Source organism: Petaurus breviceps, unplaced genomic scaffold, assembly GCF_028583685.1.
Source record: "Petaurus breviceps papuanus isolate PSGF00001 unplaced genomic scaffold, PetGlider_PUasm1.0 186, whole genome shotgun sequence".
NCBI lineage: Eukaryota > Metazoa > Chordata > Mammalia > Diprotodontia > Petauridae > Petaurus > Petaurus breviceps.
In genome coordinates, this window is record NW_027185798.1 from 32,679,466 (window position 1) to 32,702,574 (window position 23,109).

The window sequence follows — 23,109 nt, forward strand, 5'->3', positions numbered from 1 at the left end:
CTCACAGGACACAATGAAACAAAGACAATAAGGATTGAAGATGTAACATCTCCAGTGAAACTCATGTGAGAATTACATTCTAGTCACTTTGTGAAGAATATGGGAAGACATTCCTCTGTTGACTATGTAGGGCTCTGTCTTCTGTAGATTGAGTGAGAAGGACTACAATATTGGGACTAACAAAAAAGTCACTGCTGCATACATTCCATAATGCCTGGACTAAAGTTCTGTATCTTTTTCTGTAATGTATATAAGGATACACCTGCTATTTAGTACTTTTAAAACTACAAATGCTACTCAGGTGAATGAATTAACATTGCCTACTAGAAATGTAGGAAAAGCTGTAACTCTTTAAAACAAAGCTTCTGTTGTCTTTTTCATGACAAGAACATATCTCAAGGCTGTTCTCTTTGGCAGTGGTCAAATTAGAGATAAAACGACTCCTTAGTATACTTTGTTGTTTTTCTGCTTACCTATATAAATTATTGCAATTTCACTATTTTGCCTTAAATCCCTAAATGCTGGGAAGATCTCTCTCTGTTTCAAAAATGAATGATAATGCTTACGTTTGTCCAAGTGAGGTAATTTCTTGTAGGACACTAGTTCCTAAATATAACAGTTTTTGCATCTGAAGGAGAGATAAGAAAGATGGATTTTCCTGAGGAAAGCCATCAGCATTTCATTTAGCTAATCATCACCCATGAATCCTTGGGAACTAGAGAGTTGAAACATACCTAATATGCATCAGAGATGGGACCCTTTTTGCATATGTTACAGGAATCAATGAGGTCCCAATCTTTAGAGCACGTGCAAAATTCTCTAACAGCTGCCAATCCAACATATAGAGTTTTGGGGAGCCAGTTCCACTTCAAGAGCGACTGAAATGCCATGGGGAACTAGGTCATGATAAGAACTCTTCTCCTTAGAGGAGAAGCTGGAAAGACTAATGTAGAGGTTGAATTTGAACTGGGTGCATACAAAAGTTTTAAGAAGATAATCTCTCATTCTCTTCCCTGGAGGCTTTAGAGTGAGAAGGAAGAAATGCTGTGGGCCTCAGGGCTTGGTACAAGTCACATCATCTCACCATGTGGCCATGAATGCATGACATATTTCTTTTGCTTCTTGCATTTGCTTTTGCCTGATTGTAGGTTGCTGACTATTTCAAGGTGTAATTGACCAAGTTAAGATCCTATGAACTCTGAAAAGGGGGGAGAGCCATCAGAAGACTAGCAACTAGAGTCAGAAACAGTGTGCTGGCATCTGTAAGAGCTGATTGTGGTGAGGAGACTGTTCAGCAGTTGGGTGACCTGCTTGACCCATTCCAGAAAGAAGTCAGCTTGCTAAGCAAGGGACTGTCCATTGGCAATGCTACACCCAGAAGTGAACCTGAAGTGGATTCTGAAAGGGAGAAGGGGACACCCAGGAGGTACCCCTTGCGCATACATGTTCCCTATATTCCCTACAGGTGTTCAAGTGCCTTTGTGCTTCTAGTTTGAGCCCACTTTCCAAATGGACCTTGTATATATGCTGGAAGGAGAGTGAACCCCATTTTAGGGGTTGGCAATATTCTATATCTGTCATTTAAAGTTTGAGCTCATTTTCCCCAGGGACTGAGTGGGCATGGGGGTGGAGGGATGAGCCTCCCAGCTTGAGGAAATGCTTTCATATTATAGTTATTTTTATTGTTGTTATTTGGTCATACTTTAATCATGGCTGGCTCTTTTGTGAAAACCCATTTAGGGTTTTTTTTTTTTTTTGGCAGAGATACTGGAATGGTTTGCCATTTTTTTCTAGCTTGTTTTACAGATGAGGAAACTGAGGTAAAAAAAGATTAAGTGACTTGCCCAGGGTCACACAGGTAGTAAGTGTCTTAGCCCAGATTTGAACTCAGGAAGATGAGTCTTCCTGACTCCTGACCTGGTGCTTTATCTGCTATGGTGACACCTAGCTGCACTATATTCATATCTCATCTTCATGACCCCATTTGTTTTGTTTTGTTGTTGGCAAAGATACTGGAGTGGTATGCCATTTCCTTCTCCACCTCATTTTACAGATGAGAGACTGAGGCAAACAGCATTAAGAGACTTGTCCAGGGTCACACAGGTAGTGTCAGACTGGATTTGAACTCAAGTCTTCTTGACTTCAGGGTGAGGAGCACTAGCAAGAGTGGACACCCTGGTCACAGTTCCAGGGAGGAAAAGAGTGGTAACTCACAGAGTACAGCACAGGCCAGGAGAACAGTGATCACACCTCTCCTTAGTCATATAACGTTGCAAGCACTGAAAACTTACATGACCCCCTACTCATCCCTGAACTAACTCTGAAAACAGCAGCACAAAAAACCTGGAGTTAGGAACAGTGCCCCTCCATCCCTGAAGTAGAGCCTAGCTCTAATATAAAGTTTTAACATAGAGTTAAAAGTCAAGAAATAGGATGGAAGAATAAGTAAACTAACCTCTCCTCCCCTCCCCCCCCCAAAAAAAAAGACAAAACAAACCAACAAAACCCAGAACCTGACCAGAGAAAAGTTATTATGGTGACAGGGAAGATCAAAACACAAACTCAGAAGAGAGCAATGTTAAAAGAGCTACATGTAAATTTGCAAAGAAAAATGTCTCAGGCCCAAAAAGAATTCCTGGAAGAGTTCAAAAAAGGATTTTAAAAACCAAATAAGAGAGGTCAAGGAAAAATTGGGGAAAAAAATGAGAGTAATACAGGAAAATCATGAAAAAAGAGTCAACAGCTTGGTAAAGCAGGCACCAAAAAATGCTGAAGAAAATAACACCTTAAAAAACAGACAGAACAGGCTAAATGGTAAAAAGAGGCACAAAAATCCACTGGAGACAATGCCTTAAAAATCAAAATTGGTTCTCATCTCAAATCTAAAGAATATGTCAAATCTATAAGAATATGTCTTTCCAGGGGCAGCCAGGTGGCTCAGTGAGTAAGAGCACTGGCTCCAGTGTTGGGATGACCTGGAGATCGAATCCCGGGCTCAGACACTCAGCACCACACCCAGAAATAACTGGCCGTGTAACCTTGAGCAAGTTACTTAACCCCGATTGCTTAAAAAAAAAGAATATGTCTTTCCCCAATTGATAAATGGTCAAAGGATATGAATAGGCAGTTTTCCAATGAAGAAGCAAAAACAATTTATAGTCATATGAAAAATGCTCTAAATCATTATTGATTAGAAACATGCAAATGGGGCGGCCAGGTAGCACAGTGAGTAAGAGCACCGGCTCCAGTGTCAGGATGACATGTGGATCGAATCTGGGCTCAGACACTTATTACCCACCTAGAAACACCTGGCTGTATAACCTTGAGCAAGTTACTTAACCTCAATTGCTTAGGGGCAGCCAGGTGGCTCAGCAAGTAAGAGCACCGGCTCCAGCGCAGGGATGACCTGGGGATCAAATCCGGGCTCAGATACTTAGCGCCACACCCAGAAATAACTGGCCATGTAACCTTGAGCAAGTTACTTAACCCTAATTGCTTAAAAAAATGCAAATTAAAACAACCTTGAAAAATCATTTTACAACTACCAGATTGGATAAAATGATTGAAGGGGAAAATGACAAATGTTGGAGGGAATGTGGAATGGAATACTTATTGTTAATGGAATTGTGAACTTACCCAATGATTTTGGAGAGCAATCTGGAATTATGCCCAAAGAATTATTAAACTGCCTATACCCTTTGACCCAGCAATACCACTAGTAGGTCTTTTTCTAAAGGTGATTGATTAGGGGAAAAGGAAAAGAACCTTTATGTTCTAAAATGTTTCTAGCAGCTCTCTTTGTGGTGGCAAAGAATTGGAAATTAGAGGGATACCCATCAACTGGGGAATGAGTTGAACAAGTTGTGGTATATGATTGTGATTGAATACTACTGTGCTATAAGAAATGATGAGCTCAATGATCTTAGAAAACCATTTAAAGACTTGCACAAAATAATGGAATGAAAGGAGCAGAACTAAGAGAACACTGTATATAGTAACAGCAACATTGCTATAAGGATGACTGAGCAAATAAGTCACTTTGACTATTATAAATACCCAAATTAATTATAAAGGACATATGATGAAAGACACTATTTGCATCCAGAGAAGGAACTGATAAATATCAGTATGTATAGAATAGTTTTACATATATACACCCATTTGTGTCTAATGGTAGCCATCTCTAGGTCAGGGAAAGGTAGAGGAGAGGAAAGGAAAAAAAAGAATTTACATGACAACTCTATTATATATTTAAAAGGAATAGCAAGGGGTGGCCAGGTAGCACGAGTAAGAGCACTGGCTCCAGTGTCGGGATACCTGGGGATCAAATCCAGGCTCAGATATTTAGCACCACACCCAGAAATAACTGGCAGTGTAACCTTGAGCAAGTTACTTAACCCCAATTGCTTTAAAAAAAAATAAAAGGAATAGCAAGTTGTACATAATAAATTTGCAATTTCATGTGTAATAATCTTTTTATTATACTATGTTATGGAAGTACTTGTTTTATTCCATAAATTAAAAATCAAATTAAATTACAATATAAAAAGCAAAATTGGTCAAATGAAAAAAGAGGTACAAAAACTCACTGAAGAAAAGAACTCCTTAAAAAGTAGAATTGGGCAAATGCAAGCTAATGACTCCATGAAACATCAAGAAACAATAAAAGAATGAAAAAAAACAGAAATGGGAGATATCTCATTGGATAAACAACCGATCTAGAAAATAGAACCAGGAAAGATAATTTAAGAATTATTTGACTACCTGAAGGCCATGATCAAGGAAAGAGCCTAGACATTATATTTTAAGAAATTGTTAAGGAAAAACTTCCCTATAACCTAGAACCAGAGGATAAAATAGAAATTGAAAGAATCCACTGATCATCTCCTTAAAGAGATCCCAAAATGAAAAGTCCCAGGAATATTATAGCCAAATCACAGAGCTCCCTGATCAAGTAGAAAATATTTCAAGCGTCTTGGAAAGAAACAATTCAGATATCATGGAACATACAAGATATAGCAGCTTCTACATTAAAGGATAAGAGGTCTTGGAATATCATATTCCAGAAGGTAAAGGAGCTAGAATTATAATCAAGAATCACCTACCCAGCAAAACTGAGTACAGTCCTTCAGGCAAAAAAATAAATATTCAATGAAATAGAGGACTTTCAAATTTATAGAAACAAGAGCCATTCCTCAATTAATAAATGATCAAAGAACAGGAATAGGCAGTTTTCAGATGAAATAATTAAAGCTATCTATAGTCATATGAAAAAATGCTCTAAATCATTATTGATTAGAGAAATGCAAATTAAAATAACTCTGACTTACCATCCCACACCTATCAGATTGGCCCAATATGACAGAAAAAGAAAATGACCAATGGTGGTGGGGTTGTGGGAAAATTGAGATACTAATGCACTACTGTTGGTGAAGTTGTATAATGATTCAACTATTCTGTAGAGCAATTTGGAACTATTCCCAAGGGCTATAAAACCATGCATACCCTTTGACTAAGAAATACCACTACTAGGTTTGTATCCCAAAGAGATAAAAAACAAAAAAGACATATATGTGCAAAAATATTTATAGTAGTTCTTTTAGTGGTGGCAAAGAATTGGAGCTCATTTGGGAAATGACTGAACAAGATGCTGTATATGATTATGATGGAATACTATTGTGCTTTAAGAAATGATGAGCAAGATGCTCTCTGGAAAAACTTGGGAAGACTTACATGGACTAACACAAAGTGAAATGAGTAGAACCAAGAGAACACAGTATACAATAGCAATATTATATAATGATCAACTGTGAATGACTTCGCTATTCTTCATAATACAATGATTCAAGAAAATTCTGAAGGACTCGTGAGGAAAAAATTCTATCAACATCCAAAGAACTGATGGTGTCTGATTGCAGATCAAAGCATATTTAAAAAAAACTTTTTTTTTTGTCTGTTTTCTTTCACAACATGACTATAATGGAAATGTTTTAGATAATTACATATGCATAACCTATATCAAATTGTTGCCTTCTCAATATGGGGTGAGGGGAGGGAGGGAGGAAGAAAGATTTTGGAACTCAAAATTTTAAAAAAGGAATGTAAAAACATTTTTAACGTGTAATTGGAAAAGTATTTTTAAAGAATTAAATGTTTTCAGTGAATGAAAATTCAACTTTTTTTTTCTTTTTTCCCTTCCTTCCTCCACCTTTTCCCCAAACCCCATTTGAGAAGGCAAGGAAAACAAAATCTGTGACTAATACATATAGTTGAGCAAAGCAAGTTCCATTGGCCGTGTCCAAGGCAGGAGAGTTGAGGAATCAAAGACCCTTCTACCATGATATTTGGTAACTCATTTATGAAGTATTCAGGTCAAGATATATAGGAAGAAGAAGCTATATGATGACATCCTCTTAGGGGCTGGGGAAATCTACTAAAATAGCTGTACCCTGAGAAGGACCTTTGCCTAGCACTGAATCCATAAACTATCCATTTTATGCCCAATACTCCAGCTATGGAGGTCAAATATAGAAAGTGACCCCTCAGGGCTAGAGATAGCACCATTCAGCCTAAGTCCATTCGTGGACACAGAATTGGGGCTACAGGCCAGACTATTTACTTAGCCACAGTACATGGGGGCTAACCTAGAGGTCTGGCCAGTGACTGATGTATGATGGATGCATTGAAGATCAATAGCCTAGGGTATCTAGGAAGAAGAGAAAAAAAGGAACACATGAAAAAGAAGAAAGTTTCTGCTTTATCCTTTTGGCCTGGGATGAGAAGACCTCATTAAGGATCATGGGACCACAGAGCTGAAGGCAGAAATAGTGGTAGCATGGATGGTAGACAGAGGTGTCAAATAGCAGAGTGCCTAGTGCAAAGGATGCTAGATGTTTACCTCCCATGGGACTGGCAAGCATGGTGTACCCAGGCTTCTTGGATTTCCCTAGGATGTCCCCTATTGGTGTTGTAAATTTTCCTGGAACTGAGAAAAATCATGTGGGAAGGGAGAAGGGGAAGAAATGGCACTCACCTACAAGTGAGATAGATATTAAATGTTCTTTGGCTAAGAATACCAGTCCCTTCTCTGCTATTTACTATCCTAAATAAATATCCTGCATTTAAAGGCTAATTGGAAATCTTGGTTTCCTTGCAGGAGGGAAATTGAACTTAACCCAGGAAAAAAACTAGCTTGAGTCAGATTCTGATTTTCCCAGAGAGATTCTGGATGGGAGCACAGAAAGACCAAGGATATTAATTATTGAGAATTTCCAAGATCAAATCTGGGTCCATGTGTGCCCAGATGCCATGGGAAGGGGAAGCAGGTGATGGGATAATAGTGTTTTTGCTCTCTATTTGTGTTTGCTATTTGTTGAATTGTGAGGTCCCAGTCAAGATTACTGTCATTAATGACTCCTCATTTTCCACTGGTTTCCAATGAGAAGTAAAGATGGCACTAGACCAGGCTGTCTAGTTTGTCTTGGCAGAATTTAAGGCTACTGAGGGAAAGGCCCTCATACATGTTCACTGGAAAGTCAAGGCCCCTTTGAATGTCCATATACATAAAACAAAATGGAGACAATAAAAACAAATCTTCCACAAAACTGACTTTATTTTATTCATACATAGCTTCTCAGGGCCAAAAACAATCAAAACATGGGGGATGAATGTTATTAGATAGCTCTCTGAGGAAGCACTGCTTTAAGTTTTCAGAAATTAGTTGTACAGGAATGTAGTTAATGAAAAATGAGTGGGGAAGGTTATAGAGGGAGTGGGAGGGAGGAATGAAGAAATGGAAAGAAGCATGTGTAGCAAATGCTTACGACTTTCACTCCCCTCTGACCTACTATAGTGGTATCCCTTCGTTCAAATTAGACAATCTCACCAAACCCCGTTAGAAACTAAAGTGACTGTTGCGTCAAACACAGGAAGAACAACAGGTTTACTGGATCACAAAGAAACTGGGTTGAATGTAGACCATAATTGACTCTTTGCACATCTGTGACAGTCCCGAAGTGAGCGCCAGTGGCATAAGCGGTGACTGGCGATATTTCTTCTGGCCTGGACAAGGTTACGCAGTGGCCAGCTTGAAGCCCCAGGTTCTGTGAAATGCTGCTCATCACACGGGAAATCTTGTAGTGTTGGTGACCGGGGAAGCCGCCTCATTCTTCTCATTCTCATCGCCTGCTTGCCGGTCTTGATGTTACCTGACTGGTCTCTGTGCTCCGCTTGTGCAGCCCAGCAGCTGAAACCTCCTCTAGGAAACTGACAAACAGATGTGAAATTACTCAAAGGATGAAAATAAGTCGAATGTCCCAAAATAAAGAGTAAGGTTCTCCTACCAAGGCCAGGAATCAAAAGTTGTTTTTAACAGCTGATTTGACATCTGGGCTGAGTCTAGACCCTGGCATCTCTCCCTACAGCACTTCTAGGGTTCAATATACCAGATATACATAACTCAAGACTGGTGTGATGATTCTGGATTTTCTACCTAAATTTCCAAAAGATTATCCCCTTATCCTTTAATTACTATGATATAAATGGAGAGAGGGATACCCAATGTGGGCCTCTCTGTAATTTAGGGGATGCTTAGATCTTTTCTTACCTGAGCTTGGATTTCTTTCTTAATAGGAACAATTTCATAGCGTGTTAGTTAAGTTAAGGGGTGGGTGAAATGGCTGAATACCTTTATTACTACTACTGATTGGGCTTTTCTATTTTTAGAGTGCCAAGAGTACACAGAAAATGCTACACAGGCTTGGAAGGCCAACATTTTAAGCTGCCATGCAAACGGCAGAAGCGGGGGCTGGGGAATTGGAAAAGACTCCATCTGAAGAGCTGCACAAGACTATTCACGGCTCCACGCACAGGATACTCCATCTCTGGCCTCCATGTTTTTGCCCTGACTGGCTCCTATTCCTGGAAAGCTCTTCGACCCCTCTCACTTCCGCCTTTTAGCTTCCCTGGCTCCTTCAAGACTCAGCTCAAATCTCACCTTCCCCATCCCCCGGCTGCTAATGCCTTCCTCCCTGAGATCACCTTTCATCTACCCTTGTATATAGCTTGTATCCAGCTACTTACACGTGGTCTACCCCATTAGAATGTTAACTTGAGAACAGGGACCTTTTTTTTTTAACCTTCTTTGTATTCCCAAAGGTCCCGAATTTAGCACAGTGCCATGCACACAGTAAGCACTTAATACATGCGCGTCTCCTCACTTCCCCATACTGATAATCCAGCTATTTCTGCTATCCAACTGATTAGAAATGAAACAAGGAAATGAGTGGAAGCTACAGAAAGGTAGATTTAGGCTTGATGTCTGGAAAAACTAACAATTAGGGTTGTCTGAATGTAGAACAGGCTCCCTGGGAAGAAAATGGGTTCCTTTTTTACTGGAGGTCTTTGAGTTAAGACTGAGTGACCAGAATCACAGAATCTGAGGGTCGGTTTGGAAGGAGCCTCAAAGATCATCTAGTCTAATCTGTGCCCTGAATAAGAATCAATTTTACAACATATCTGGCACTGGGCCGTCTAGCCTTGGCTTGAAGAATGCCAATAAAAGGGAACCCGCTAACTCCCAAGGCAGACCATTTTATTTTTGGACAGGTCTAATTTTTAGGGTTTTTTTTTGGTTTTAACATTGAGTCTAAAAATGATTTTCTGAAACTTGCACCCACTGCTCATACCAAGTCTCATTCATCTTCCATGACTCCTTCAAATACTTGAAAACAGTTATCATGCCCTGTCTCCCCCCCCAAAGGTTTTCTTGGTAAAACAGACCCAAGCTATTCCTTAAATGGCATAACCTTGAGATCCTTCATCATCCTAGCTTCTCCGTTCTGAAAAATGTCAGTCTTAACAGTTTTTTAAAATGTGCTGCAAAGAACTGAACATAGCCCTCTAAATATGATCTAAGTAGGGGCAGAGTATACAGGAACTTCACTAGTGCCCTGGAGGTGATGCATCTCTTAACGCAGTGTAAAGAGATCAGCTTTTCAGGCTGCCTTGTCACCCTCGTCAGCTAGGTGGCGCAGTGGATAGAGCGCCAGATCTGGAGTCAGTAAGACTTCCCCTTTGTGAGTTCAAATTTGGCCTCAGACACTTTAGTGGTTGTGTGACCCTGAGTAATTCACTTTTCCTCTGTTTCCTCATCTGTAAAATGAACTGCAGAAGGAAATGGCAAACCACTCTAGTATTTCTGCCAAGAAAACTTCAAATGGGGTCACAAAGAATTGGACAGAACTGAACAACAACAAATCACCCTGATGACTAAACATCTCTCCCTCCCAATCTTTCTCTGATTTACTATGGCTATCCAGCCATGACACCAATTGTTGCAAAATTGGCTTTTTTGAACCCAAGTTTAGGACACATTTTTCCTATTAAATTTCATCTTAATAGATTCTGCCCAAAGTTTTAGTCAACAGGCCATTTTTAATGTTTTTATTGGATATTTATCTTATTAGTGATAATTATTTTATTTCATATGGATGTTGGTCATTTGCATTTTTTAAATATACTATTTTTAGTTTCCAACATTTACTTCCATAAGTTTTAATTATTTTCCCCCTCCCTCCCCAAGACAGCCTGTAATCTGATACAGGCTTTAAACATATGTTCCTATTAAACATATTTTCACATTAGTCATATTGTATAGAAGAATTACAACAAATGGGAGAAACCTTGAGAAAGAAAAAACAAAACAAAACGAAAAAAGAAAATAATCTGCTTTGCCCTGCATTCAGACTCCAAATTTCTTTCTCTGGATGTGGATGGCATTTTCCATCATGAGTCCTTTGGGAATGTTTTAGGTCCTTGCATTGCTGAGAAGGGCTAAGTTTATCAAAATCAGTCATGGAAGACTGGTTATTACTGTGTACAGTGTTCTCCTGGTTCTGCTTACTTCACTCAGTATCAGTTCATATATATCTTTCCAGGTTTTTCTGAAGTTCACCTGTTCATCATTTCTAACAAGCCATTTTTTAAAGGACCTACTATGTTCCAGGAAATATACTAAGTGCTAGGGATACAAAGAAAGACAATAGACAGTTCTTGCTCTCTTTCACTCTAATGGGGGAGATGACACACAAAATAACCATGTACACACAAGATATGCACAGGACCCATGTTAAGGAAAGAGTGTGAAGGGGGATCAAGAAAAGCTTCTTGTAGGAGGGTCCTTGGCTGAAACTTTAAGGAAGCCGGGGAAGCAAAGAAATGTATATGAAAATACAGATAATTCTAGGAATGGGAGATAGCAAGTAAAAATTGAGTATCAAAATGAAGAGAATGCTTGACAGTGTCAGAGGCTGCAGGGAAGTCAAGAAGGATGAGGACTGAGAAAAAGTCATTAGATTTGGTGACTAAGAGATCATGGGTAACTCTGCAGAGGACATTTCCGCTGAATGATGAGATCAGAAACCAGATTACAGACTTAAGGGAATAAGAGGAAAGTCAGTGCAGGCACTGATTATAGACAGCCTTCTCAAATTTAGCCATAAAAGGGAGGAGAGATATAGGATGATAGCTAACCTGTCAAGATCTTTTTGCACATTAACTGTAATCCAGTGTGTTAGCTATCATCTTTCTAGCACTGTCATCTACAAATATAATAAGCCTATCATTCATTCCTGTATCCAAGTCACTGATTAAAAATATTAAAATAGCACAGGACCAAAAAGGTTACCTTTTGTCTCAATTTTTTTTTTTGCTTTTTTATTTTTGGAGGATGATTGGGGTTAAGTGACTTTCCCAAGGTCACACAGCTAGTTTTTGTGTTTTAAGGTCGTATTTGAACTCAGGTCCTCCTGACTATAGGGCCAGTGCTCTATTCACTGCGCCACCTAGCTGCCCCTCTTTTGTCTCAATTCTTACCAAGCCCATAGTCATTGAATGGGCATTGCCTCAGACAAACTGAGACCTGGAAAAAACCTTTATTTAGAAAGGCCACTGCATCCAGGACCATCGCCAGAAATCTCAATTTTGTCTCATCACTGGATTTCAATGCCTCTGAAGGATAGTGAGGCTGATGACTTTGAGCAGCTTTGCCTCACTTAAATCTAGTTCATTTGAAAGTCAAGACATCATCCTTGTGAGGTTATTCCTCTTAGAGAACAAAGGACAAACAACGATAACAAGTGGCAATCCCTGGAGCACCCCACTAGAAACCTCTTTGTAAGATAACACTTAAATAATTAATGACTGCTCTTCAGGTCTAGCCATTTAACCAGGTACGGACACATCTAACTGTACTTATCTGGCACTCAATCTCCCCATTTTGTCTGTAAGAACAGGACAAGAGATATTTTTCAGTGCTTTTTTAAAATACATTTTACAATGTTTCTCTAATCTACCAGTCTAGTACATCAAGGTCGATGTTTTAAGAAGATTTGGTCAGTGGTGGGCATTCTCTCCACCAACACAGATTGTAATCAGAGTGTAAGTCATGATCTTAGGGAGTTACCTAGGGCTCAGAGAGGTAAATGGCTTGTTCTACGATCACACAGTGGTTAAGGGTCAGAGAGTCCAGGTATTCCTGACTCCAAGGTCCAGCACTCTATCCCCCTGACTACTCTGCCCCTCTTTTAGGTTAATAACCTCATCCAGAAGGAAATGAGTCAAACCTACCCTATTCTTGATGAAGCCATGATCAGTATTTCCTTTTCTAGCTGCCTACTAACAGTTCCTTTAACAATGTTACAGAATTTTGCTAGGAATCAAAGTCAAGCTCACTGGCCTATGGCATACAGCCTCTAACCTTTTCTCATTTCTGAAAATTAGGACAACACTCTGCCATTGAGTTCTGTGGCACCCTCTCAGTTCTCCAGTCTTTCAGTAATTACTGATAGTGAATCCATAATCACATCTGCCAGTTTTTCAGCACCCAGTAATGTAGTTTGTTTGGGTCTAATGATGTAAAATCCTCAATGGTGGCTCGATGTTCTCTTATCACCTTCTTATTTATCAACTCCTTATTAGCAATTTTTGTCTGACCTTTCCAGTGGAAAGATTATTCTCTTTGTTAGCAAAAACAGTAGTTTTGCTTTCTCTCCGTGGCCTGTTTTCATTGTTCCATCAGCTGTAAGTAGTGGTGAGATTTCATCTATGATTCTTCTTTCTCCTCACCCTACAAAGATTTTTTTTTCTTTTTGGAGGGGGGAGGGGAGGGTAATTGGTGTTAAATGACTTGCCCAAAGTCACACAGCTAGTTTTTGTGTTAAGTGTCTGAGGCCAGATTTAAACTCAGGTCCTCCTGACTCCAGGGCTGGTGCTCTATTCACTGCACCACCTAGCCACCCCAAAAGATTTTTATTTTTAAATCCCCTTTCTGTCCTTAGTATTCATTTTGAACTTGAGCATTCTTGTTATTATTTGTACTGGGCCATGCCACTGTTTGTATTCCTCCGCAGTTACCTGTTCTTGCTTCTCTCTTCTGCAAATACCTTTTTAAAAAACCTGATGAGTTGATGAATTGGTTCCCTGGGACAAGTTGAGACAACTTCCTTTTTTTCTCCTGTATGGAATTATTTCTCTTTGTATCCTCAGAATTTCAATCTTGAGATCTTTTCATCCTACTTCCCCCACAGAATTTTAGTCTATGGGAATCCTACTTACCCTTTCTCTGAACCCTCTGAAAATTCTCTAAAAACGTAGCCTACTACAGTTAAATCATGCCCAACTTTCCTGTCTTCTCTCACATATTCTGAGGTGAGAAGGTCACTTCCCCCTACATCTCCATCATCCTAACTCGGAAACAAGTTCTTTCTTTTTGGTGAGAATCAGGTCAAGAACAATAGAATTCCTCATTGGCTCCTTTTTTTTTTTTTTAAACTTGCTCAAAGTTTATCCATTTCTGTTGGGTTCAAAGTAAACCAAGTTCCCGAGGTTGCTGGAAAGCACAGAGGTGACTTGGATAGTTTAAAAGAAAGAAAAAAAGTGTGGTTTCTTGTATTTCTAATGTTTTGCTTTTGTTTTCTTCTCCCCCCCCCATACACACAGCCTGCCTAATATAAATAAGGGTGGGGAGCAAAGGAGGGAGGAGGCGGGAAATGGGCTCAGATGTACTTCAGAGGTGAGGAGTGCCAAGGAGGGTGCTGCTGCTTGGGCAGAAGGCCCAGGAATGGTCCTGTTGGATTTGTTGCACTGTAGCTTCCCTCTGACCTCCTGAGTGAGGAGGAAGGTCATTGGTGGTTCTGCCATTAGCTACCAAGAAAGTTCCTGAGTGCTCTGAAGATTCAGATGCTGCTGTCATGAATGGATGGCTCAACTTCCCAAAGAAGCAGCTTGGCCACCACTGGCCTGGGTCTGATACTGTAGGACCAGGACAGTGCGGGGCGGGAGGGTATCATGTCCTCAGAGCACATGGCACTTTTCACAGGAGCTGCTGCTGGAGGTGGAGTGCAGGCACCATGGCTTGCTGTAAGTGAACCACTGGGCAGGACTGCTGCTATGGTGGTCATTCTGCTTCTTGTGATGATGTAAACCTTAGCAGTGGCTCTGGAGCAGCCTCCAGCAGGAAGTGGGCTGGGACATCCTCAGTGACTGAGCACCAGGCCACAGAGTCACCCATTTGTCCAGGAGATCACAGGAACATGCCCCACATCAATGGAAAATGGGAGAATTCTTTAGGCTTGGTTCCTCCTCTTTGTTAAGGACAAAACTGTAATGATCAAATGTATTTATATTATTAGTAGACACAAAGCCAGCACTGGACTCAGGAAGCTCTGAGCTGAGGTCCTGTGTCTGACAAAAGCTGGCCACATTATGTAATGCTGTGGTGCTCTGGTCTGCTCTCTGAGACTCTAAATCTGCAGGGAAGGCGTTGGCCTGCATTAGCAGAGGAAGCTCCCAGGTCTGGTCTCCAGCCCTTTCCTTATTATTAATATATTTCTTAGAGATGTTCTAGACTAGATGACCTCTTGAGGCCCTTCCAGATCCAAGATTTTCTGATTCTGGGGTAACCTGACTTAAACAGAACCATCTTCTACACATAGTAACAAGAAGCCATGGATCTTGTCAGGTGATCTTTATTTCATGCTCCATGCCTTGAATCAATCAATATTTCCATAGGAAACATGTGACTTTCTTAGTCAGTGAACCTGATTTAGATTCTTAGGGGAAATCTAGAATGGATCATTAAAGAGACATGTGATAAAGTTCTAGAACAGGCAGCGATGGCTTCATTGAGGCCAAATTAGCCTCATTTCCTTTTCTGAAAGAGGCAGCTGGTGCAGTGGATATAGATGGCTAGATATGGAGTCAGGAAGATCTGAGTTCAAATCCAGTCTCAAGACAATTTTTGGCTGTGAGACCTTGGGCAAATCACTTTACCTCTTGTTTGCTCAGTTTCTGAAACTGCAAAATGGTAATATTACAGTATGTATTTTGCAGGGATGTTGTGAGGATCAAATGAGATAATATTTGTAAAAAGTGCTGAGTGCAGTGCCTAGTATGTAGTAGGCACTATTTAAATGCTTATTCTCTTCCTCTGAAAGGATTGCAAAACTAGAAGATATGGGGGAATGCTTTCCCTAGATTTTGGCAAAGCTTCTGATAAAGTTTTTCATACTATTCTTTTTTTCTTTTTAAATAGTATTTTATTTCTCCCCAATTACATGTTAAAACCATTTTTAACATTTTGTTTCTTAGTTTTGAGTTCCAAATTCTATCCCTCCTTGCCCTTCCCCTCCCTGGGACAGTAAGCAATCCAATATAGGTCATACACGTGCAAACATTTCATACTATTATTGTGGAGAAGATGGAGAGCTATGGACCAGGAAAGAAAACAATCAAATGGATTCTGAACTGGCTGAAGAAGCAGCTGTTAATGGCTTAATGCCATCCAGGTAGTGGGTCTCCAGGGGACAGTCTCAGGATCTGTGGTTGGCCCTGGACTGTTTAACATTTTTTATTGATGACTTGGATAAACGCACTGAATTTGCTGGAATAGTTACTCAACGGGTGGATGGAGTCAGGATTTTGAATCCTGACGTCAGAGCACTGAGTCAAATCCAGTAAGATGAATTTAATAGGAATAAATGTAAAATCTTGCACAAAAGATCAATTTCACAAGTAAAACATGGTAGGATCATGGATAGATAGCAGTTATTCTGAAAAATATCTGAGGTTTTTAGAGGATTGCAAATTCAATACAAGTCATTAAGATTATGTGCGGTGAAAAGAGTTAATGTGATCTCAGGGTGCATTATGAGGGGCATAGAGAGGAATAGGGAGGAAACAGTCCTACTATGCTCTGCCCTCATCTGGAGTTCCAGATCTTAGCTGTGGAGTGTCTAGCCTTGGGTAACTAGGATGGCAAAGGGCCTTGAAGCCATGACAAATGAGGACTGGTTCAAAAAATGGCTATATTTCCAAGGAGAAGAGAAGCCTCAAGGCACATGATAGTTGTCTTTCAGTATTTCAAGTTTGTCATACAGAGGGATTAGACTTGGTCTGTTTGGCTTCAGTGGGTAGATCCAGGAGCAATGGGTATAAGTTGCAAAGATGTCATTTTAGGCTTGCTGTAAAAAAAAAAACTACCCAGTCATCAGAAGAGTCCAAAAGCAGCATGCTCTGCCTCTGGGCAAGTTTCTCCCTTTTGGAGAGCTTTGAGCAGAGGTTGGATGGCCGCATGGCTGGATGCATTTAAAGTGGTGTGGAGTAGATGGTCACTAAGGTCCTTTCCACCTCTAAAACTCTGTGACTCTCAAAGTTACCCTTATAGACCCTTTTATACAAATGGGCAAAACCTTAGGTTCCTGATCTCCTGCACAAGATCTGACTTCTCCCCAACCCGACTTTGTTTTATGAAACCACCTTTACTTTATTTCTTTAAAGTCTATTTGGAGGTTTGTATTACAGATGAGTCACTGCACAGAATGCTTAAAAAAGTTATGGGAGATGACTATGTTGCTATTTGGACTCCAAATTTAGACCTTGTTTAAAAACACAAATATGAAGGTTGATTTTTTTTCTTTTTTGATTTATTAAAACTAAGTTATTCTCATTTAAAAAATAATTAAAAAAAAAAACCACCTCCAAAATCAACTCCTTTTCACTTGGTACTATGAACACAGAATCACTTGGAGGGTTGGGGGTGGTGTAGGAAGAAACAAAAGCCCCACTTGTAAATAAAAAAAAAACAGTCTCAAAGAATGCGGGGTCATATTCTCAAAAGCATATTAATCTACTCAGAGCTCTTGGTAAAGAAAACAGCCATAAAGCAACGTAGGTGGGATTAATTTTTCTAAAAATAAACTTAAATTCAAGATATACCTTTCTCTCTTTTCAGTAAATACTACACATCTAAACTGATACTATGCCAAAGATGTGAATTGGAAGACTGAATGGATCAAAACTGAAGGGTGGACACAGTGAAAAGTGGAAAGGACCTTTGGGTTTAGGGGGTGGATGAATCAAAAGAAAGGAATCTTGGGAATTAATAATTAGGAAGAACATAATATCTCCATTAATGGAGTAACAAACTCCTAATTATAACTAAATACTGTCACCAAGGGAGCCCAGGGGGCTGGTGCCTGAAATTTGGAATTTGGAGGCACTTAATGACCTCAGCCTGAATGTTACCAAGACTGGTAAACTCTGTCCAAACTCTTAACAACATTGGAGGGGAAGGGGAAGGGAAAAATGAATCTCTAGCCAAGCCTGGGAATGCCTCAGACAAGTCCCATGCAAAGCTCCTCTAGGTATGCATTCAGTTTTGTAAATGTCTACATTATTAGACATTGTGGGACATACAAAGATGAGGAACACCAGACGTTAGTAGGCTCTGGAATTGGAGTTAATTCTTCCCTGTTTCCTGACCAGTTTCTACTAATGGCTCCAGGAGTGAACAGCTGATCTGGTCACTTCAGAAGATGGCAAAGGTTGAGATGGGCATGCCTCTTCTTTGACCCCAATCCCGTTCCCTTGCTGAGTCAGTTCAACCTCCCATCATCCTTTGCCCTCTCCTCCCATCAGGGATCACATTCCACGGAATGCTTGCTCTGGATTACTCCTCTCATCTGCCTTCTTCCCTCTTGTACATAAACTTTCCATCCAAAACAATCATTCTTCTAAATGTCCCTATGCCTGTCAGAGGTACGACCCTCCTCCAAGAGCTCAGGGTGGCCACCCTGGTGTCTCCCCCAACTCCTCAGGCTCAGCTAGCCAGTCACTAGATCTTGTTTCTGCCTTCACAGCCCTTTGGCTGCATGCCCTTCCTTCCGCTCACGCTGTCACCACTGCAGTTCTGGCTCTCATCACCTCTTGCCCGGCCTCTCCCTACTCCATTCATCCTCCACTTTGCTGACCATGTTCCCCTCTCCTCCATAACGTCCAAGTCCTCTGGCCCTGGAGTCTCACCCAGCCTTCCTCTCTTTCTAGTTCTTACACCTGGATCCCTTCCATGCAATCTGCTCTCCAGCTTTACTGGCCCTACATGCTGCTCCTTTATGACATGCCATGACCTCTGGGCGCTGACTGTCCCTCATGCTCAGGAGGCTCTCCCTCTCACATCTACCTCTTTCAAGGTTCAGTTCAAAGGCTGCCTTTTGCAGGAGACAGTTCTAGGTTATCTTCCATCTTATCTATACTTTTTTTGGGGGAGGAGGGAGGGCAATCAGGGTTAAGTGACTTGCCCAGGGTCACACATTTATTAAGAGTCTGTGGTCACATTTGAACTCAGATCCTCCTGACTCCAGGGTCAGTGCTCTATCGGCAGTCCCATCAGTACTTGATTATGTACTTCCTATCTCCTCCATTAGAATGCATGCTCCTTGAGGGTAGGAACTGTTTTTTGCTTCTTCTTTGTACCCTCAACACTTAGAACAGGATCTGGCTCAGAGCACTTAGTAAATGTTTGCTAACTGATTTAACTTTTAATGCCCTGCTCCATCATTTCTGAATTAAAAAATAATTTCTTAACTTCATGAGGACAAGAAAGGTAACCCCTGACCCATCTTGGAATATTCCATTAATCACAAGCCCAACTCATGACTAAATTTTGGGAAGGAATATCAACAACTCCTTTGCTTTTTCAGGTATTTTCCCAACTATGGTCCTGAGGGCAGGGTCCAAGTCATACATTTCTGTGAATACACAGTGTAGGCCACCAACAATATTCCCATTGAATAAGTTAAGTAGTTTTGTGGTCATGTAGCATAAGGATAGTGGGGTTGGCCCGATTCTTCTATTAAGTAAACTTTATCTGCTTTGGAGTGAATTAATTACTCTTTTCAAGCAGTCAGCCACAGTAAATACTAACAGGACACACTCCATTCATATACAAACCTATCTCTCTCCCCAGGCCCAAAATGAACAATCATAATCAGTAGTTGATACACAATTTGGCAAACATTTTCTCTGGTTGCTTATTATCCTGATAGAAATAGTTAAAAGAGAGACATTCTAGGGGGCATTCTCAAAGAGTGGGGTAAAGTTTGCTTGTTTTGTCAGTCAGCTCCACATATTTATATGCCTTAAAACTGAATAATCAGTAGTTTCTGAGAAACATTTGGGTCCTTTAATCTTGCACCCCAGGGCTGGACATATACCACAGTACCCTTTTTTCTCTTACTCAAATAGCTTTATTACAAGAATTATTTACCTCTATTCTAGAAATTAACTTTTCTTACATATGCCAGTTTTTCTGAGGCTTTCATATAAACAACAGTCTCTTAATAACTCCGTGGCATGTCAGATAATCATGATATTGGATGTTGTTTTTTCTAAGACACTTCTGAGAATATGAGAACGTGGGACCATAAATAAAAAAGGGTTAAGATTTTACGTTATAAGATGTGACCAAAAGAAAAAAGGCACAATAATTTATAAAAGGGGTACATCCCAAAACAGAGGGGAGAAAAAGTCTACCTGCTGAGGCCAGGGCTCATAGGGGCTTAAAACCTACCAGCCACTGCAAAACTGTACCACATTAAAAGACCTAGAGCCCTATCTCCCAGTGAGAACAAAAGGCAAGAGATTAAAAACAGCTCTCCCTCCCCTCACTATCAGTAAGCTCATGGTCAACTTCTGGCTAATGTCGGTGCTCAACCTGGGCCCCATTCCTAAGAATGGAAGGCATTGTAAACGGGGAGCAAATCTGCCTTTGTCCATTTACAAGCATTCTGATTTGTCATATCAACATCGTGGGGTTTATGAAAGAGGGTTCCATTCCTTTAGATCATTGTTGTTAGTGGCTCAGGCTGTATACTTTCTTGGTGAAATCAACAAGGCTATCACTTATCAAGCATTCTAAGCCAGTTAATCACAGCCTCCCACTCAGGGAAGATGGTTACTAGGATGGAATTTTGAGGAAGAATCATTCTTCCCTTTGCCTCCCCTAAGTGAGGTGATGAAGGAGTATGATTGAAAGCCTCGCCTATTCAGATCTCGGTCAGTAAAGATTTTAGAACATCATCTCTTCTAAGCTCCCGCCTTCAGGAAGTATCTACACATAAACTACTCAAAACAGTGAGGTGGATAAGAAGAAGGAAAGAGGAAATTAGCATCTATCTTATTCTTTGACTCTATTCCAGGGAATTTTTGTCTTCTCTTTAAATAGCTAATTATTTTGGGAATTTTGTTTTTATCTCTAATCTAAATATCTACTGCTACAATCCAAGACCATCAATAGTGTGTGAGCATGTGTGTATATATGTGTATACATGTGTATGTTGGTGGTTTCTCTTATTCTCCTGTCCCTCATGTACCTGTATTTTTTTTTCTACCCTTCTCTCTCTCTCTCACCAGCCAAAAGAGCCCCCTTTCTCCTATTGTCTGATCCTGCTGTTGCCAGATGCCAGATACTCTGAAATTGCCTCAAGATTAATTTTATCGCAGTTGGCAAATGTGCCACAAAATGGTCCTGTGACAAAGCCTGCCTCAGTGGTAGAATGTGCAGGTCTGAGACCTCAAATCAAAATAATCTGGAAGTTAACTTGAATTCTTCTGAAACTTCCATAGTAATCATTCCCCTGCCTGATATGACTTTGTCTATACTGAAATTTAAGATTTTTGTCAGTTGAGCTACAATGAATGCTAGGAATGAAGACTAGGGTTTTCTGCTTAGATCAGCTCCTCAGATTGATGCCTTTATCCTCTGAGTCTCAGTTTTATTCATTTGCAAAAAGCAATATTATCAATACTCACCATGTTTCTTGAACCACAGAGGAGCTGAGATTCAAATTACTGATGGACCAAGGCATATCTTTGGAACAGATGTGGGGAACCTGTGGCCTTCTAGTTCCTTGGCTATGACTGAGTCCAAGTTTTACAGAACAAATCCTTTTATGAAGGTGATATATTCGGTGAAGTTCGGATCCCCTCACAGGACCCCACTTGAGGACTTAGAAGGCCATAGGTTCCCCACTCCTGCAAATAATACTATATTCTAAAATCCTTGGTTAAAAATTCTTCTTTCTGCGTTTTATTACCATTTAAGAATCTGTAGTATCAACATCCATTGATATCCTTAGTTGACTTAACATCTATACCTAAATACCTTACATGCATGATCTCTTCTATACCTATGAAATAAGATAATATGTCCAGACTTCTGTGGGATGCATATACCAGATCTGTGACTTTCTGTACTCAAATACTAACAAATCCTACAGCTGTTAATGAAATATATCTTGGGTTAAGACACCAAATATGCTCCTGGGATCATAAAGCCCAATAAGATTACTCTTTCCTTTGACACCTTCTTGGGACAAGGCAGCACAATTCTGCCTTTTTAAAAATGTGACTGCTCCTATACTTGCTTTTACACTAATAAAATTAAGGAACTGAAATATGAAAGGAAAAAAATGCATCAGCCTTGGTGTTTGTTTCTTTCCTACACAGAGAAACAGAATCAAAAATGTAACTGATGAAATGAACATAGAGTTCCACATGTAACATTCATTGGCATATCATGTGAAGAGAGGAGAGACAGATAACCCTCAAGGCCTACAAAGCTAGGGATGGATGGTACGTATCCCTTGGGGAGAGGACAGCCGAAGATATCCATTACCGGGAGGTCTGAAAGGAGGTTATCACGTAGGAATAAGAACAGCTATTGATGTACTCTCTCACCAGCGGGAACCAGCAAGACAGGAAGAGGGCTAGGACATCTGTTCCCTGAGGGTAAAGTCAAGACCATTCCTCAGAACACACAGAAACCCCAGCACATCAAGAGAGTCCATTCAGAGGACTTGGGAAAAGCTGTACAACTCTGAAGATGCAGTTAGTTAACTCTGTGGAATTCAATAAATATTTCTACTTGGGCGGGTATTGCCATCCCACCTTTTAAAGTAAGACTTTCAAAGGGCAGAGGGGAGGAAAAGAGGTTGTCCAAAGTTCTTTTGTATCATCAAGTCAAAACCACAGCATCACAGTAAGGTGGAGAGGAGACTGACTCCATCTGGGATGACGATCTGTGTGGCAGACTGGGCAAAGTGGTTTTGCTCATCTGGGCCTCAGTTTTCTCCCTGGTAAAATGAGGGGGTTGTACTTAGCGACTTCCAAATTCTCTTCCAGTTCTCTGCCTATGATACTATTAGCTTAAGAAGTAATTTATACAGACATAACGTATGTGTGATGACCAACCTTGATAGACTGGACTCTTCTCAGCAATGCAGTGATATGTCAATTGCAAAAGACTCATGATGGAGAGAAATGTGTGCATCCAGAGAAAGAACTAGAAAGAACTGAGTTTATATCCAGATGGAAGCAAAATACCTTATCTTTTTCCTTTTCTTGTTTGGTTTTATGTGCTCTTTACCATTTTTCATTCCATCTGATACAATCCGTCTTTATAACATGACTAATGTATAATGTGAAAGTATTTACAGATTCTATACTTGACTATATGCTGCCATGGGGGGACAAAATATGAAACTCAAGGAATTGTGGAATTGAATCCTGTAAACTAAAAGTAAACACAAATTAAGTTAAAAAAAAGAAGTAATTTATAAGGAGCTGTCTCATACTGTCCTAGTGACAGACATGTTCAAACCTTCCCCCATTTAACCCGGGACAGTGGTCAACTCTAGACAAGATAATGACAACTCAAAGGCTGATCTGAAGACCACACCTGAAAGAGTAATCCAAATGGATACAACACCAATG

The 23,109-nt window shown here is 40.2% G+C and overlaps 1 protein-coding gene across 3 annotated transcripts in view; it reads right to left on the reverse strand.

Moving 5' to 3' along the window:
- Positions 1-7,594: 7,594 nt before the first annotated feature.
- Positions 7,595-23,109, reverse strand: part of VPS45 (vacuolar protein sorting 45 homolog) — a 67,184-nt gene continuing 51,669 nt past the window's right edge. For all 3 annotated transcript variants that reach the window (XM_069090116.1, XM_069090117.1, XM_069090118.1), the window contains one exon: positions 7,595-8,265. In XM_069090116.1, the coding sequence (XP_068946217.1) occupies positions 8,178-8,265 (88 nt within the window). In that variant the 3' untranslated portion in view covers positions 7,595-8,177. The remainder of the gene's footprint in view (positions 8,266-23,109) is intronic.